A 19,746-nucleotide genomic window follows, 5' to 3' on the forward strand; every position below is an offset into this window, starting at 1 on the left:
AAAGTTTTATAGTTTTTTTGTGAGAATTTTAAGGGATAATTCTAGATATCACAGTTTTACATATGTAGAAAATAAACAGTAAAACAAAACCATTACTAAATCTAAGGGCAAAAAGGAAATATAGTTACAGTTCACTGTACAATTCAGCTAGGGAATATTTATACAGTTAAAATAATTTGAACACTCAATATGACTTCACCAAAAGATATGATTATATAGAGGGAATTAAATAGGGATTGTGTGTGTGTGTGTGCATGCACATGTGTGAGGTAAAAGAAAGGCTACATTTTTATGTTTTATAGTAGTTTACAGATACTATCTAAAACTGTATGAGCAAGGAATAACAGTAGAAGAGTTCTTTTTCTAGTAATGGCAGACAAACCCTTCTTTCAGAATTCACTAGAAAAGTACACAAAATATATTTGTAAGTATTTCTGACAATATCAGAGAATTACCAACACAGTAAAGAATTACGGGGCCAAAGTCTGGACAATAGAAAATCCAGAGAAGACAGGCATTTGGGCCATTTTTTCTGTAGAAACATTTGCCAATTCTAAAAGCAGCAGCTGAAAGGCTAACAAGGTGAAATTTTGGCAGAATCAAGGAGCTAGAGGGATAAAAACTGGAACTGTATCAAAGAAGTGGAGAATAACTGGTAAACTAGAGACTCTAGGATAAGAGCCTTGGTCCAAATAACCTCAATCTTCAGATAAATTAGGGTGACGTGGGACTGTTATTGGCCTTAACATAGCTACCATCCAGGAGAAAATGAAACTCCTCTATGAAGGAAAAAAAATCATCTAGAATCCAAAATTATCTCTGTAATTTTTCACGGTCAATTACCAGAAATTAATTATTTAAAAAGGAAGCAAATGATGGCGTTCTCTTGTGGTGCAGCAGGTTAAGGATCTAGTGTTGTCACTGTAGCAGTTTGGGTTGCCGCTGTGGCATGGGTTTAATCCTTGGCCTAGGAACTTCCACTTGCTGTAGCCATGGCCAAAAAAAAAAAAAAAAAAAAAAAAAAAGCAGCAGCAGCAAATGATTTAAAAATGGGCCAAAGACCTTAACAGACACCTCACCAAAGAAGATATGTAGATGGTAAACAGTGTAGGAAAAGGTGCTCTGCAGCATACGTCATCCGGTAAATGTAAATTAAAACAATGAGATACCACTACATATCTATTCAAATGGCCAAAATCCAGAACACAGGCACCATCAAATAAATGCTAGTGAGACCATGCAGCAACAGAACTCTCATTCATTGCTGGTGGGAGTGCAAAATGGAAGACAGTTTGGTAGGTTCTTCAAAACTAAACATATTCTTACCAAATGACCCAGAAATCATGTGCTTAATATTTGCCCAAGACATTGAAAACATGTCTACCCAAACACCTACACATGGCTGTTTATAGCAGCTTTATTCACAATTGCCAAAACTTGAAAGCAACCAAAATGCCTTTCAGTAGATAAGCAGATAAACTGTGGTACCTCCAGACAATGAATTACTATTCAGTGCTAAAAAGAAATGAGCAATCAAGTCATGAAAAAACATGGAGGAAACTTAATATACATTATTTAAGTGAAAGAGGCCCATCTGAAATGGCTACATACTGTATGATTCCAACTCAGTGATATTCTGGAAAAGTAAAACCAGGAGACAATAAGATCAGCGGTTGTCAGGAGTGGAAGGGGGGACAAGGATCAACAGGTGTAGCACAGAGGATTTTTAGGGAAGTGAAAATACTGTGTATGATATGGTAATGATAGATGTATGTCAATAAAGACATACACACAAACGCTTGTCCAAACCCATGGAAGGTACCACACCAAGAGCAAACTCCAAGGCAAACCACAGACTCTGGGTGGTTATCATGTGTCACTGCAGTTTCATCCTTGATAAACATGTATCATTCTCATGTATCAAGATGGTGGAGGAGTAAGACATGGCACTCACCTTCTCCCACAAACACATCAAAATAAACCATTTATATTAGGAATGATTTGCACAGAATATCTACTGAATGCTGGTAGAAGACATTAAACCTACAAAAAGGGCAAGAAACACTCCACATAACTGGGTAGAACAAAAGGAAAAAAGAGAAAAAGAGAGAGAAGAGAAAGAGAAAAAAGGGAATCTGGATGGGACCAGCACTCCTGAGGGGGAGCTGTTAAAGAGGAAAGGAACCCAAACCCTGGGAAGGCACCTAACTGATAGGGAGGATCAGCCAAGATGGAGGGATCTCAAAGTCTTGGGACGAGCACAGCAGCTGGACTGAGAAGGGCAAAGCAGACAGAGAGCTGCACAGACCATCAGTACCACCTCCCCAGACACCACAGCTTGGATGCTTGGGCAGGGGCTGGGCACTGAGACTCAGCCACTGGAGGTCAGTTCTGGGGAGAAGACTAAGGTTGGCTATGTGGACACAGCCTGAGGGTCTAGGGAGCAGTATGGGCTGGGGCGTGGAGTGTGACAGCTGAGGAAACTCGGGAGGAGGTCTGGGCCTGCAGAAGAAGCAAGGTGCCACTGTTGGGGAGGGCAAGAGGAGGAGGGGTGGACCACCATGGAAACATCTTTCTCTGTGCACATGTGGGCTCTCAGCTGCGGGGGACCTCTTGAGTGGGCTACGGGCAGCTGGGGCAAATCGCCACAGCCATCTCAGATTCCAGAGGTGGGTGTGGTCTGCCATCACTAGTTGTATGAGAAAGGCACCACCTACAGCCCCAGTCATATCAGAGGTTTGCACAGATGAGGGCACAGCAATTGAGTGCCCCTCGTTGTTGGTCTCACTTCCCTTGGAATGCACATGCTCTGCGACTGCCACTGCCAAATGCTCTGGGTGCTGCATACACCTGCCTGAGGATAACTGCCACTTTCCAGAGCCCTGCAATCTGGAGCTGCCTGCACCACCTCCCCGCAGGTCCTTGCCACTGTCAAGGGCCCAGCAACGAGGCACTGGCTACTATCCCCGCCCACTGCCTCCATCTCCCTGGAAGCATGGGCAGGCTGTACACCAGCACCCCCTATCAAGGGTATAAGAGCCTGCACACACTGAGGAAAGAGTCAGCAAGCATCCAAACCAAAAGCAGCCCTCATTCCAAAAATAAATAGTAAGCCCTCACAAAATACCTAGGGGTAGTCTTGCATATAAATAGCCCTATAAGATGACAGTAGTTGTTTTCCCTAAACTCATAAAATAAGAAAAATATAAGCAAAATGAAGAAGGAACCATTCCCAGTTAAAAGAACAGGAAAATTCCCCTGAATGAGCAAACAATGAAACAGACCTCTGCAGTCTAACTGACACTGAGTTCAAAAAGGAGACAGTGAAAATACTGAAGGAATTAAGAGTGAATATGAAGGAATTAAGAGTGGATATATGAACAGTAATGCACATTACTTTAGAAAGGAACTAGAAAATATAAGGAGGAGCCAAGAAAAATTATAAAATTCATTTACAGAAATGCAAGCTGAATTAAAGGCACTGAAGAGCAGAATGAACAATGCAGAGAAACAAATTAGTGACCTGGAAGACAAAATAATGGAAATCACCCAATTAGCAGACAGAAAACCAAATGGAAAAAAAATGAAAGCAATATAAGAGATCTATGGGATAAAGTAAAGCAGGCCAAGCTACATATAATAGCGATTCCAGAAGGAGAAGAAAAAGAAATGGGGATTTAAAATATAGTTGAAGAAATCATGGCTGAAAAGCTTTTCCAAATCTTAATGGAAACAGGTATCAAGATACAGGAAGCACAGAGGGCCCCAAACAAGTTGAACCCAAACAGGCCTGAATCAAGACATAATACAAATGGCAAAAGTTAAAGAGATGATTCTAATGGCTGCAAGAAAAAAAAAAAGACTTAATTATAAGGGAACCCCTGATCCCGACTAGGATCCATGAGGACATGGGATCAACCCCCGGCCTCACTAAGTGGGTTAAAGATCTGGTGTTGCCATGAGCTGTGGTGGATCCAGTGTTGCAGTGTAGGCTGGCAGTTCCAGTCCAGCCTAATGATTTCCCAACTAACCTGGTCTAGTGGCTGTCTTCATTCTTAACTGTGTTGTCTTCTGTAGGGCTGGCAGCCATATGAGAAGCTGAAGTTCCCAACATCATCTTCCTGCAAATATTACACTGACTTATCTTTCTCTTTGCTGCTGTTATCCTCAGGCAGGGCAAAGTTGTGATTTGTTTAGACCCTTTGTGCTTGCAGACCCCACTGGAGCTCAGTAGTAGAGTACCTTATAGAACCACAGCAGTGGCAAAGTGTCCACTTTCCCCCTTATTTCTGAAGACGGAGTAACTGCAAAAACTCCCTTTTCCTGCCCCCACCTTTTGGCCTGCACTAGACCTGGGAGCCCTCATTCTCTCTCCATAGTGGGCCTTGATTTATGCTCAGGGTCAGCTTTTGGCTTCTTTTTCCTAAGACAGTGGAAACAATGCCAGCTCTGTGGTCACTCCATGGGGACTGGGAGTGGGGCTTTGGGTAGCCACTGCCTGAGGGTTGTTGGCTTAAAGGAAAATTCTATTCATTGGTCAGAGCCCAGGGTCTTTGGCATCCACACAGTGTAACTGAAAGAAGAGAGGTGGGGGTAGAGGAGAATTAGCTTGTACTGGATGGAGTGAGATAAAGAGGGTAAGTTGGCTCTTGGAGCAGGTACTTTGTGGAGGGAGAAGATATATAGCTTTTGATGCAAGAGGAAGATCTGGAAAATGATGGTTGAACCTATTAAGGGTTGTTTCTCTTCTTTACATTTCTAGAAAAACTAAGGCTTGTATGTTTTCTTTTCTTTTTTTTTCCTTTTTTTTTTTTTTTTTTTTTTTTTTGGTCTTTTGCCTTTTCTAGGGCTGCACCCACGGCATATGAAGGTTCCCAGGCTAAGGGTCTAATTGGAGCTATAGCTGCCGGCCTATGCCACAGCCACAGTAATGCCAGATCCAAGCCGCATCTTCGACCTACACCACAGCTCATGGCAATGTCAGATCCTTAACCCACTGAGCAAGGAAGGCCAGGGATCAAACCCACAACCTCATGGTTCCTAGCCAGATTCGTTTCCGCTGTGCCACGACAGGAACTCCTCATATGTTTGTTTGTTTGTTTCTTTCTTTCTTTCCTTTCTTTCCTTCCTTCTTTTTATTACTCAAATGAATTTATCACATCTGTAGTTGTATAATGATCATAACAATCTGATTTCACAGGATTTCCACCCCACAGCCCAAGCACATCCCCCCACTCCTCAAACTGTCTCCTCCAGAGACCATAAGTTTTTCAATGTCTGTGAGTCAGCTTCTGTTCTGCAAAGAAGTTCAGTCTGTCCTTTTTTCAGATTCCACATGTCAGTGAAAGCATTTGATGTTGGTGTCTCATTGTATGGCTGACTTCACTTAGCATGATAGTTTCTAGGTCCATCCATGTTGCTAAAAATGCTGGTATTTCATTCTTCTTAATGGCTGAGTAATATTCCATTGTGGATATGTACCACATCTTCTTGATCCACTCCTCTGTCGATGGACATTTAGGTTGTTTCCATGTCTTGGCTATTGTAAATAGTGCTGCAGTGAACATCGGAGTACATGTGTCTTTGCGAGTCATAGTTTTCTCTGGGTAGATGCCCAGGAGTGGGATTGCTGGATCAAATGGTAGTTCTATGTTTAGTTTTCTGAGGCATCTCCATACTGCTTTCCACAGTAGTTGCACCAATTTACAATCCCACCAACAGTGTACTAGGGTTCCTTTTTCTCCACATCCTCTCCAGCACTTATTGATTGTAGACTTCTGGATGATGGCCATTCTGGTTGGTGTAAGGTGGTACCTCAGAGTGGTTTTGATTTGCATTTCTCTAATAATGAGTGATGTTGAACATCATTTCATGTATTTCTTGGCCATCTGTATGTCTTCTTTGGAGAACTGTCTGTTTAGATTTTCTGCCTGTTTTTTGATAGGCTTGTTTTTTTTTTGTTTTTTGTTTTTGTTTTTTTTTTTTTGGTATGGAACTGTAGAAGGTGTTTATAAATTTTGGAGATTAATCCCTTGTCAGTCGATTCACTTGCAAAGATTTTCTCCCATTCTGTGGGTTGTCTTTTTGTGTTGTTTAGGGTTTCCTTTGCTGTGCAGAAACTTTGAAGTTGAGTAGGTCCCATTTGTTTATTTTTGTTTTTGTTGTCAATACTCTGATAGGTGGATATGAGAAGATGCTGCTGTCATTAATGTCAGAGTGTTTGGCCTATGTTTTCCTCTAGGAGTTTGCTAGTGTCTGGTCTTATATCTAGGTCTTTAATCCATTTGGAGTTTATTTTTGTGTATGGTGTTAGGGAGTGTTCTAATTTCATTCTTTTCCAGTGGCTGTCCAGTTTTCCCAGCAGCACTTATTTAAGGGGCTGTCTTTTCTCCACTGTATATTCTTGCCTCCTTTGTCATAGATTAGTTGGCTGTAAGTGCATGGGTTGAATTCTGGGCTTTCTATCCTGTTCCACTGATCTATATTTCTGTCTTTGTGTTGGTACCATGTGGTTTTGATGACTGTTGCTTTGTAGTATAGTCTGAAGTCCGGGAGCCTGATTCCTCCAGCTCCATTTTTCTTTTTAAGGATGTCTTTGGCTATTCTGGGTCTTTTGTGCTTCCAAACAAACTTTAAAATATTTTGTTCAAGTTCTGTGAAAAATGTCCTTTGTAATTTGATAGGGATTGCATTGAATCTGTAGACTGCTTTAGGCAGTATAGTCATTTTGATAATATTAACTCTTCCAATCCACGAGCATGATATATCTTTCCATCTATTTGTGTCATCTTTGATTTCTTTCATCAGTGGCTTATAGTTTTCAGAGTACAGATCTTTTGTCTCTTTAGGTAGGTTTACTCCCAGGTATTTTATTTTTTTGGATGCAATGGTAAATGGGATTGCTTCCCTAATTTCTTTTTCTGCTCTTTCATTGTTAGTGTATAGAAATGCCATCGATTTCTGTGTATTGATTTTGTATCCTGCGACTTTGCCAAATTCGTGGATGAGCTCTAACAGTTTTCTGGTAGAGTCTTTAGGATTCTCTACGTATAGTATCATGTCATCTGCAAATAGCGATAGTTTTACTTCTTCCTTTCCAATTTGGATTCCTTTTATGTCTTTTACTTCTCTGATTGCTGTGGCTAGGACTTCCAGAACTATGTTGAAGAGTAGTGGCGAGAGCGGACATCCTTGTCTTGTTCCGATCTCAATAGGAATTCTTTCAGCTTTTCACCACTGAGAATGATATTAGCTGTGGGTTTGTCATATATGGCCTTTATCATGTTGAAGTAGGTTCCCATTATGCCCACTTTCTGAAGGATTTTTATCAGAAATGGGTGTTGGATTTTGTCAAAGGCTTTTTCCGTGTCTATTGAGAGGATCATGTGTTTTTTATCCTTCAGTTTGTTAATGTGGCATATCACACTGATGGATTTGCAGATATTGAAGAACCCTTGTATCCCTGGGATAAATCCCACTTTATCATGATGTATAATCCTTTTAATGTATTGTTTGATGCAGTTTGCTAGTATTTTGTTAAGGAATTTTGCATCGATGTTCATCAGTGAAATTGGCCTGTAGTTTTCTTTTTTTTGTGGCATCTTTGTCTGGTTTTGGTACCAGGGTGATGGTGGCCTCCTAGAATGAGTTTGGGAGTGTTTCTTCCTCTGCAATTTTTTGAAATAGTTTCAGAAGGAGATGTGTTAGCTCTTCTCTAAATGTTTGATAGAATTTGCCTGGGAAGCCATCTGGTCCTGGACTTTTGTTTGTTGGAAGTTTTTTAATCACAGTTTCAATTTCAGTTCTTGCGATGGGTCCATTCATCTTTTCTATTTCATCTTGGTTTAGTCTTGGAAGATTGTACTTTTCTAAGAATTTGTCCATTTCTTCTAGCTTTTCCATTTTATTGGCATATAGTTGCATGCAGTAGTCTCTTATGATCCTTTGTATTTCTGGGATGTCCGTTGTTACTTCTCCTTTTTCATTTCTAATTTTATTGATTTGAGTCCTCTCTCTTTTTGCTTGATAAGTCTGGCTAGGGGTTGATCAATTTTGTTGATCTTTTCAAAGAACCAGCTTTTTGTTTCACTGATCTTTTCTATGGTTTTCTTTGTTTCTATTTCATTGATTTCTGCTCTGATCTTTATGATTTCTTTCCTTCTACTAACTTTAGGTCTTGTCTGTTCTTCTCTCTCAAGCTGCTTTAGATGTAAAGTTAGCTTGTTTATTTGGGCTTTTTCTTGTTTCCTGAGGTGGGCTTGTATTGCTATAAACTTTCCTCTTAGAATGGCTTTTGCTGCATCCCATAGGTTTTGGAGTGTTGTATCTTCATTGTCATTTGCTGCTAGGTATTTTTTAACTTCCTCTTTGATTTCTTCAGTGATCCATTGGTTGTTTAGTAGCATGTTGTGTAGTCTCCACGTGTTCGTGTTTTTTGAAGTTTTTTTCTTGTTGACTTCCAATCTTATAGCGTCATGGTCGGAAAAGATGATTGATATGATTTCAACTTTCTTAAAGTTATGGAGGTTGGATTTGTAGCCCAGGATATGATCAAACTTTGAGAATGTTCCATGTGTACTTGAGAAGAATGTGTATTCTGCTGCTTTTGGATGAATTGTCCTATAAATATCTATTAAGTCCATCTGGTTTAATGCATCATTCAGGGCCTATGTTTCCTTATTGATTTTCTGTCTGGTTGATCTGTCCATTGCTGTAAGTGGGGTGTTAAAGTCCCCCGTTATGACTGTGTTATTGTCGATTTCTCCTTGTCAGGTTGTTAGCAGTTGCCTTATATATTGCGGTGAACCTGTGTTGGGTGCGTAGATATTTAAAATTGTTATATCATCTTCTTGGATTGATCCTTTGATCATTATGTAATGTCCTTCTTTGTCCCTTAAAATATTCTTCATTTTAAAGTCTATTTTGTCTGATATGAGTATTGCTACTCCAGCTTTCTCTTGATCCCCATTTGCATGAAATATTTTCTTCCATCCTCTCACTTTCAATTTGTATGTGTCCCCAGAAGTGAAGTACTCCTCATAATGTTTTCTAATCCAAATTCATGTGACAGCTTCTTCTGAAACTAAAATTATCATTTTGACTCTCTTTGAAAAAACAAATAAATAAATTTTTTTTTTGTCTTTTTGCCTTTTCTAGGGCCGCTTCCTGAGGCATATGGAGGTTCCCAGGCTAGGGGTCCAATTGGAGCTATAGCTGCTGGCCAGAGCCAGAGCCACAGCAACATGGGATCTGAGTTGCGTCTGCAACCTACACCACAGCTCTCAGCAATGCCGGATCCTTAACCCACTGAGCAAGGCCAGGGATCAAACCTGCAATCTCATGGTTCCTAGTCAGATTCGTTAGCCACTGAGCCACAACGGGAACTCCTCAATAAATAAACTTTTAAAAATACCTCAAAACAAATGATAATGAAAACACAACCATTCAAAAAAAATCTATGGGATACTGCAAAAGCAGTGCTTAGAGGGACGTTCATAGCAATATAGGCCTTCCTCAGAAGAGAAGAAAATTCTCAAATCAACAACTTAACCTACCACCTAAAAGAATTAGAAAAAGAACAAACAAAACCTAAAGTCAGCAGTGTTGCAAGACTTGTTTCTTTGATAACTCCATCTTGTCCTTCTTTACTTTATCCCATCTTCCTGCTTGAAAAACAGTCACAGTGCTGGTAAATGACTTAAGAACTGTTATATGCCTAGAGGTCAGAGTAACAGCTTAACCTTTTACCAGCTAAGTGGCTTTTAAAATAGTAAAAGAACTTATATAATAGCAAACAAACCCTATATCATCCACCCATAGCCACTCCTCACTAATCTCATCTAAAGAGCACAATAAAAGCAGTGTGGTTTCTTGAGGCAGGGCTCTTGGTCCCTGAGACCTTGAGTCCCTCAGTTCCCCACCTTTACTTAAGATAAATGTCTCTGTGACTTGTTTTATGTTAACTTCAGCCCCATCCTGCTGAGCTGGCCTCAGTACAGCAGAATACAGGAAATCAATAAAGTAGAGATTCAAAAAACAATAGAAAAAAATCAATAAAACCAAGAGCTGATTCTTTGAGAGGGTAAACAAAATTGACAAACCTCTGGCCAGACTCACCTAGAGGAAGAGAGAAAGAACTCAAATAAACAAACTAAAAAATGAAAAAGGAGAAATCTCAACTGCAGAAATACAAAAAAACACAATGGAATACTATGAACCACTGCATACCAACAAATTTGATGACTGAGAAGAAATGGATAAGTTTCAAGAGACATACAGCCTGCCAAAACTGAATCAAGAAGAAACATATCAACTGAACAGACTGATCACTAGGAATGAAATTGAATAGATAATAAAAACACTCCCTACAAACAAAAGTCCAGTCAGGACCAGATGGCTTCACAGGAAAATTCTACCAAACATGCAAAGAGGAACTCACACCATCCTTCTTAAACTTTTCCAAAAGGCTGAAGAAGGAACACTCCCAAAAACATTCTATGAAGTCATCATCACCCTAATAACAAAACCAGACAAAGATACCACCAAAAAAGAAAGTTACAGGCCAATATCTTTGATAAATATAGATGCAAAAATTCTCAACAAAATTTTAGGCACCAAATCTAACAACACATACAAAAGATCACACACCATGACAAAGTGGTATTCATTCAACCACAAGGATGGTTCAGCATATGCAAATCAATGTCATACACTACATTCACAAAAGAAAAGTCCAAAACTACATGCTCATCTCAATAGATACAGAAAAAGCGTTTGACAAAGTCCAACAACCATTCATGTATAAAAATTCTCACCAAAGTGGGTATAGAGGAAACATACCTTAACATAATAAGCCATATATGACAAACCCACAGCCAATACAATACTCAATAGAGAAAAGCTGAAAAGCCTTCCCACTAAAATCTGGAATAAGACAAGGATGCTCACTCTCCCCACTTTTTTTTTTTGGTCTTTTCTAGGGCCACACCCTCGGCATATGGAGGTTCCCAGGCTAGGGGTCTAATTGGAGCTGTAGCCGCTGGCCTACCCCAGAGCCACAGCAACACTGGATCCAAGCTGCGTCTATGACCTATATCACAGCTCACGGCGACACCAGATCCTTAACCCACTGAGCGAGGCCAGGGATTGAACCCACAACCTCATGGTCCCTAGTCGGATTAGTTAACCACTGAGCCACAATGGGAACTCCACTCCCCCCACTTTTATTCAACATAGTGTTGAAAGTCCTAGCCACAGCAATCAGACAAACAAAAGAAATAAGAGGTATCCAAATTGGAAGGGAAAAGGTAAAATTGATACTGTATGCAGATAACATGATACTATATACAGAAAATCCTAAGGACTCCACACAAAAATTACTCCAATTGATCAATGAATTCAGCAAAGTAGCAGGATATAAGATTAACGTTCAGAAATAGGTTGCATTTCTGTATAATAACAATGAAATCTTAGAAAAGGAATATAAAAATACAATACTTTTAATATCACGCCCCCAAAATTAAACACCTAGGAAAAGCCTGATCAAGCAGATCAAAGACTTGTATGCTGAGAACTATAGAAATTAAGGAAACTGAAGGGGATTCAAAGAAATGGAGAAATATTCCATGCTCCTGGATTGGAAAAATTAATATTGCTAAAACGGCCATACTACCCAAAGCCATCTACAGATTTAATGCAATCCCTATCAAATTACCCATGACATTTTTTCACAGAACTAGAACAAACAATTCAAAAACTTATATGGAACCATTAAGGTCCCAGAATTGCCAAAGCTATCCTGAGGAAAAAAAACCCAAGCAGGAGGCATAACTCTCCCAGACTTCAGACATTACTGCAAAACTACAGTAATCAAAATAGTGTGGTACTGGTAGAAGAACAGACTTACAGACTGATGGAACAGAACAGAGATCCAGAAATAAACCCAGACACCTGTGGTCAATTAATCTTCCAAAAAGAAGGCAAGAATATAAAAGGGGGAAAAGATAGTTTCTTCAGCAAGTGGTGCCGGGAAAACTGGACAGCTGCATGTAAATCAATGAAACTAGAACATACCCTCACACCATGCACAAAAATAAACTCGAAATGGCTTAAAGACTTAAACATAAGACACCATCAAACTCCTTGAAGGGAACATGGGCAAAACATTCTCTGACATTAACTGTACAAATGTTTTCTTAGGTCAGTCTCCCAAGGCAACAGAAATAAAAACAAACATAAACCACTTGGACCTAATCAAACTGGCAAGCTTTTGCATAGAAAAGGAAACCATAAAAAAAAAAAAACCAACAACCAAAAAGACAACCTATGAAATGGGAGAAAATAGTTTCAAACAATGCAACTGACAGGGCTCAATCTCCAGAATATACAAACAATTCGTACAACTCAACAGCAAAAAAACAAACAACCCAATTGAAAACTTGACAGAAGACCTGAATAGACATTTCTCCAACAAAGACACACAGGTGGTCAACAGTCACATACAAAAATGCTCAACATCACAAATTGTTAGAAAAATGAAAATCAAACTACACTGAGGTACCACCTCACACTAGTCAGAATGGGTATCATTAGTAAGTCTGCAAATAACAGATGCTGGAGGGGGTGTGGAGAAAAGAGAACCCTCCTATGGTGTTGGAATGTAAATTGGTACAGCCACTATGGAAAACAGTATGGAGGTACCATAGAAAACAAAATATAGAACTACCATATGATCCAGCAATCCCATTCCTAGGCATATATTCAGACAAAACTTTCATTGAAAAAGTAAACATGCACCCATATGTTCACTGCAGCCCTATTCACAATAGCCAAGACATGGAAACAACCTAAATGTCCACTGACAGATGAACGGATTAAGAACATGTGTTATATATACACAGTGGAATACTACTCAGTCATAAAAAGAACAAGATAATGCCATTTGTGCCATTTGCGGCATCATAGATGGAACTATGGATTCTCATGCTAAGTGAAGTCAGAAAGAAAAAGACAAATACCATATGATATCCCTTTTATCTGAAATCTAATATATGGCACAAATGAACCTATCTATAGAAAAGAAACAAACTCATGGACATGGAAAATGGAACCTGTTGTTGCCAAGAGGGAGGGGGAGGTAGGGGGATGGACTGGGAGTTTGGGGCTAGTAGATGCATTTGAAGTGGAAAAGCAATGAGATCCTGCTGTCAGCACAGGGAACTATATCCAATCACTTGTGATGGAACATGATGGAGAATAATGTGAGAAAAACTGGGTGACTTTGCTGTACAGCAGAAATTGACAGAACATTATAAATCAACTATAATAAAATTTTAACAAAAATCTATGCAAAAAAACCCCATGTATCATTCTGGTGACTAATGTTGATAATGGGAAGGCTGTGCATGTATGGCGGCAGAGAGTACAATGAAATGAAATCTCTGCATCTTCTCAATTTTAGAGTGAATCTGAAACTACTCTAAAAAATAAAGTCTTTTAAAAAAGGAAGCAAAATGACCAGATGGAAAAATGACTAGAAACCAAGAAAACAACAGTGACAGGTCCATAGGGGATTCAGATAATGGAGTTATCATATACCAACTAAAAAATAAAGTTTCTTAATAATGCAAGTCTCAGAAGGAAATAAGAGAATGGGATAGAAAAAAATAATAGAGAATATAAAAGATAAAAATTTTCCAAAATTGATGAAAGATATCAATCCATACATCCAAGAAGATCAGTAAATCCCAGGAAAGATAAATACAAAGAGGACCATATGTAGGCACATTACACTCAACCTACTTAAACCAAAACAAAGAGAAAAATCTTTAAAGTGATCAGAGAAAAAAATCACCTCTGAAAAAGCAACAGTAAGATTTAAAATTGACTTGTCAGTAGAAACAAAGAAAATCTGAACACAATGTTCTACAAGAAATTCATTCACTCATTAGGCAAATATGCACTAGATACCTACCATATGCTAGATACTGTTCTAGTACTTAGAACATATCAGTGAACAAAACAAAGAATGCATATGACATTTAATGTGCAAAATTATATAATAAAACATTTTTAAGGGAAGAAAGTAATTGTGTATAACATGCTTAATGTTCAATTTAAAAAATACACTTCATTACTGCTGTTAGAATTATAATTAAAATTTTTAATTTAATAGATTTATGACTTAGTACTTTTTCAGTGATGGAGACAAATATTTATAATCAGTCTATGTATTAAAGAGCCTATTTACTATGCTGGCTTTTGGGTAATGGCAAGTCATGGAATTTCAACGCTGGTCTTCTAGACAACCCTAGAGCTGGATCTACAGTCCAGACTCCTCATTAGAGATGAAAAGGTGCAATACACTTAACTCATTTTCCAAGATCACACAAATAAGTCCCAAAGACCCCTGGTCAAATGTTCTTTGTTGGTGTTCCTTCTTTGCTGTTTGGTTCATGGGGTAATTTTGGGAAGAGGGGTTTTATTTATTTTTTATCAGTGTAATATGCATATAGTTTTAAAGGTAAAATGACTTTATAACACTTAAAACAAAAAGCAGTGGCCTCCTGCCTTTCCTCTGCCCAAGTCTCCAAGTTCCAGTCTCCAGAGAGAACCACGTAGAACTTCTAGTATGAATATTATTCTTTCGTTTGCTAGAATATTATTTGTTGTATGATAGGTAGCTTACTAGTGCACATATCTTATGCGTGTGAGAGGACTCCATTTCAAGTTTTACATTTTGTAGTACCTGCTTTTATTTAAATGCACAAGCAGAATAACTGGTAGGTTACTGGCAACGCTGATGTAATACATACAATAAGACCATTAACTAATGAAATTGACTTTCATGTGTGATTTATGAAATAAGTCTCATTTCTTTAGCATTGGCACTGAATACTAGTTGCAGGGGATTAGTGGTTCCATAAATACATACAACTTCAGAAGAGATAAAACCTGAATTTTAAATTGCACATACTTTTCCCCTGTTTTAAAAGTATGAAAGTCTAAACTAAAATTTTTCCAAAGTCTCCAATATTTTAAAGTGAATAAAAAATTTTAATATTAATAAAGTCTGTGATTATAAATAAGTCCACATATAGTTCATGAAAAGACAATAAACAGGAAATCATTTTCATCTTGGCAGAGAACTAAATATACAGGTAATTTGCCTTTGGCATCTGAGGCTTATTTTTAGCCATCTTAACATTTGCTTTGTCAAGTGAAAATGCTTATAATGGAAAAAAATGAATATAAGGCTATTAATATATATATATATATATTGGTCTTTTTGCGATTTCTTGGACCGCTCTCGCGGCATATGGAGGTTCCCAGGCTAGGGGTCTAATCGGAGCTGTAGCCGCCGGCCTACGCCAGAGCCACAGCAATGCGGGATCCGAGCCGTGTCTGTGACCTACACCATAGCTCCCGGCAACGCCGGATCCTTAACCCACTGAGCAAGGGCAGGGATCGAACCCGCAACCTCATGGTTCCTAGTCGGATTCGTTAACCACTGCACCATGACGGGAACTCCAGGCTATTAAGTAACTTACCCTAACAATTATTGTTAATATTAATCTCATTGAGTATTTCAATTTGTTTTTCCCAGAGAAAACACCAAACAGGGAAGAAAAACATTTTCATTCACCTGGTCTATATAAACTAAAGTCCAGTGATTGAAAATATCATAACTATAGAAATATTTTAAAAATGAAATTTTTGGAGTTCCTATTGTGGCTCAGCGGAAACACACCCAACTAGCATCCATGAGGATGTGGGTTCAATCCCTGGCCCCACTCAGTGGGTTAATAAGGTTCTGACATTCCTGTGAGCTGTGGTGTAGGTGGCAGACATGGCTCCGATCTGGCATTGCTGTGGTTGTGCTGCAGGCTGGCAGCTGCAGCCCTGATTCAACCCCTAGCCTGGGAACCCCCATATGCCACACCTGTGCTCCCCCCACCCCCCAAAAAAAGAAAGAAAAAAGAAATTCTTCTCAATTTAAAATTATTTACCTATGAGTTCCCATTTGTGGCTCAGTGGAAACAAACCTGACTAGTATCCATGAGGATGCAGGTTTGATCCCGGGCCTTGCTCACTGGGTTAAGAGTGGTGAGCTGTGGTGTAGGTCACAGATGCGGGTTGGATACCACGTTGCTGTAAGTGTGGTGTAGGCTGGAGGCTACAGCTCCAATCTGACCCTTAGCCTGGGAATCTTCACATGCCATGGGTGTGGCCCTAAAAAAAGACCAAAAAAATTGATCTATTATGCTATTTGCATCATAGAATATATGGCCAGTTACTTACATGAGACAGGAAGCTGGCTGTGGATTGGGAAGATGGTATATTAGAATGAGAACGGGCAGCAGATGACGGCTGTAGAAGGCGTGGTTTCACAGAAGAATTTGAGGTATATCCAGGGCCCTGAAGCTCCTGGAAGACGATATACATGTAAGCAAAACAACTGTCAATGTATAGTAAGAACTGTGAAATCCAAATGTACTTTTGCAAGTACAATTTCGGTGTTACATGTTGAACTTCTACAAAGTTATAGGCCAAAGATTTAAGCCAGATGATTCTGGATGCATGCTGTTACTCTCTGGGGACTAATCACTAATGCCTTCACACTTCCGACTGATAAAAGCATTCCAGAGGTGAAAACGCACCTCAGATAGGATGCTAATAGGTTGGTTTCTCACTTTGCCAGAGACTGCAGCTGGTTGTGACATCCTACTGAGAAAGATCCTCTCCACCTAGAGAGTGCTCCTGCCTGTGAAAGTCGCCAGGACTGAGGCTTTAGTGTGTGTCTGAAATTTTAAAATATACTCGAAAAATAGACATATTTCAGCGGAAAATATACTATTTTTAAAGAACACGTTTTGCCATGCAAACTAAATCGTTTTTGTTATTATCCAAAGAAGCCAAACATACTTTGGGCTGGCCTGACCCCTTCCTGTATGCAAACCCCCAGTCCCCCAAATTAGGTACTTCTGTGTTTCCCTCACTCAATGTAAATTTAACATAAAGCACATGGTGCTTCAATTTGTTACCATGCACAAAAAGGACAGGTATGCTATGTAACAATGTTTGTGTAGATTTGTAAATAGCTAATATCAGATAACGTCAATGTGTCTAAAGTACATGAGGAAAATATAAAATATCTCAAAGGTATAATTTTTGCTTAAACTACTATTTATGATGGAAAAAAGACCTTACTTTTACATCCAAAGTGTGTTGAAGTTTCAGGCGCACAGATTCTTGCTCCTGACGCTGTATTATATCCTGACATTCTGCAAACTGCAAAGATGCCTACAATCAAGCAACCACATGTGGTTTATCCTCCACTCTTTATGCAAGTTTATTTTATCAACCTATAATGCAGAGTCACCGTCTCTTCAAGGAAACTTGTCCCCTTCTTGGCACGCTTGGCATTTATCTATTTATCTGTTTTATTCAGGAAACAGAGTAATTGGAGGCCATGTCTTTATCCTCCATAGCCCCAGCATCTACATGGCATTTAGTATGTGGAAAGCACTCAAAAGAATGAATGAATTACGGAAGAAATGAACAACAGTTTTAGCAACGTAAAAACACTTTCATAAAAATAACCACAACTGAAAATCTCTGATTCAAACTTCGGATTGAAGTTTGCATAGCTGGGATCACAGATCATTTTGATTACGGCGAAGGCTCTGATTTCTCAAGAATCAAGGACTAGCTTTGGTATACGTTTAGGATTCCAGAGTTTTCAAGTGACACAAAGAGAGATTTACTCCTCTACAATAAATGTTAACGACAAATATAGTGCCGTTGATCCTTCTCATTCTTAAGGTGTATTTTCTACCTGTACTTTCTGGACTCCACAAAGTGCTGGACTTTAGCATTACTTAATCTTTTTATTGATATTATTAACAGACTACATTCTACCTAGTATTCAAGTCCTTTGATGCTAAGTTAAATTGGTGGCATTTTTAATTATTCAGGCTGTGAAACATCTTACATCATGTATCTTACAGCCCTTGTGACCATGTCAGCCTGAAAAAAAGATAATTTTGGAGTTCCCGTTGTGGCACAGTGGTTAACGAATCCGACTAGGAACCATGAGGTTGTGGGTTCGATCCTTGCCCTTGCTCAGTGGGTTAAGGATCCAGCGTTGCCGTGAGCTGTGGTGTAGGTTGCAGATGCAGCTTGGATCCCATGTTGCTGTGGCTCTGGCATAGGCCGGTGGCTACGGCTCTGATTAGACCCCTAGCCTGGGAACTCCATATGCCGCGGGAGTGGCCCGAGAAATGGCAAAAAAGACAAAAAAAAAAAAAAAAAAAAAAAGATAATTTTGTCAAAGTATGCATCATGACTAAGTTTTTAAAGCTCAGTCTTCTCTACAGGACACAGTACTTTCTTTCCTGTGTGAGGGGACTGGGATACAATACAATTTGACAGATTTTGTTCCTATCAACATGGAGCTTTCATTCAGAACAATTCTACTAGGTTAATAACTATTTAGTTGATAATTACTTTATGTATTTAGTTAATAACCACCTTATCAAGAGCAACTTCCATATTAGCAACCTTTTCTTTCAAACGGCGTTCCTGGGATCTCAGGACCTCTAGTTCTCCAGCCATCTTGTTTTTCTCTGTTGCAACAGTACTCAATTCCTGGCTTAATTTAGTCTTCTCTTCTTTTAGAAAATGCTTTTCCTACAATTATAAAGGAGCAAATATGAGAAATAATATGCTGATGTAGATGCTGAGTTGTAATGAAAATACAAAACTATTACATAAAGATCTGGACTATAGTTTTACTTGATACGACATTTAATTTCTTCTGAGTTGGAGTTGGAAGCTGCTAGAATTATGTTACCATGTACTCTCTTTTTTTATCACTACTAGTACAATTACTTCTTTCTACACTCAATACATCTTTGATAAAATCTATGAAATATATAATAACTATGTTGTCATAAAAACAGACGTATATGGTGACTGAAATTGAGTAATCATATTCCAAATATTATTAGAACTTGTTTAAAATGACAAAAGAAATTTAAAGAACATGCATTTAGCTTCCCTGTCAAGACTCTGCAGGTTAAGGACCTGATGTTGTGTCTGTGAGGATGTGGGTTCGATCCCTGGCCTCGCTCAGTGGGTTAAGGATCCGGCATTACTGTGACCTATGGCATAAGTCATAGATGTGGCCTGGATCCTATGTTGCTGTGGCTGTGGTACAGGCCAGCAGCTGCAGCTCCAATTTGACCCCTAGCCTGGGAACCTCCATACGCCACAGGTGCGGCTGTTAAAAAAAATAATAATAATAGATAAAAATGAAGAAGATGCATTTGAAAGCTTTGTGGGCTTTCTATTTTGTTTCAAGGTTGAATGTTCATATCACAAATGCCTACTGTAGAGTCCTCTGGCATAAAAGAAATAGGACACACGATTCCTTGTTTTTTTATAAAGAAAATGGTTTAAAGTGTTTAAGGTAAATCAGGCAGTAGTTACTGCCACTGTATAACACATTTTCAATGCCAAGAATTGTTCCTTTTCTGATTAGTTAGGCAGAGGAGGCTTAAGAAATTAATTTCACAAGTTGCATTGTTCCTATTTGAGGAAGTGTCATTGAGCTTTGATGAACACCTTCCTTCAAGGGGGCAGGGGTTTCTGATGCCAGCAGGCAGTAACATCTTAATGCTTTAGATTCCAAATAGGCAAATAATGGGCGTAAAAGACAAAGGGCTGCTGCGGCACAATAGGTTA

General features: G+C 39.0%; 1 protein-coding gene across 50 annotated transcripts in view; it reads right to left on the minus strand.

The window, feature by feature from the left end:
- The window catches only part of CCDC158 (coiled-coil domain containing 158), a 99,537-nt gene that overhangs the window by 30,529 nt on the left and 49,262 nt on the right, over positions 1-19,746 (minus strand). For 34 of the 50 annotated variants that reach the window (XM_084972570.1, XM_084972561.1, XM_084972566.1 and 31 more), the window contains 3 exons: positions 18,532-18,690; positions 17,209-17,301; positions 16,300-16,425 (listed from right to left, as the gene is read on the minus strand). In XM_084972570.1, the coding sequence (XP_084828696.1) occupies positions 16,300-16,425; positions 17,209-17,301; positions 18,532-18,690 (378 nt within the window). The remainder of the gene's footprint in view (positions 1-16,299; positions 16,426-17,208; positions 17,302-18,531; positions 18,691-19,746) is intronic. The other 16 variants (XM_084972569.1, XM_084972552.1, XM_084972544.1 and 13 more) reach the window with 1 other exon arrangement.

The sequence above is a fragment of the Sus scrofa genome, chromosome 8 (genome assembly GCF_054392235.1).
Source record: "Sus scrofa isolate SSC_HxYL_T2T_F1_AM1 chromosome 8, Sscrofa_HxYL_maternal_Yorkshire_Landrace_v2.0, whole genome shotgun sequence".
Lineage (NCBI taxonomy): Eukaryota > Metazoa > Chordata > Mammalia > Artiodactyla > Suidae > Sus > Sus scrofa.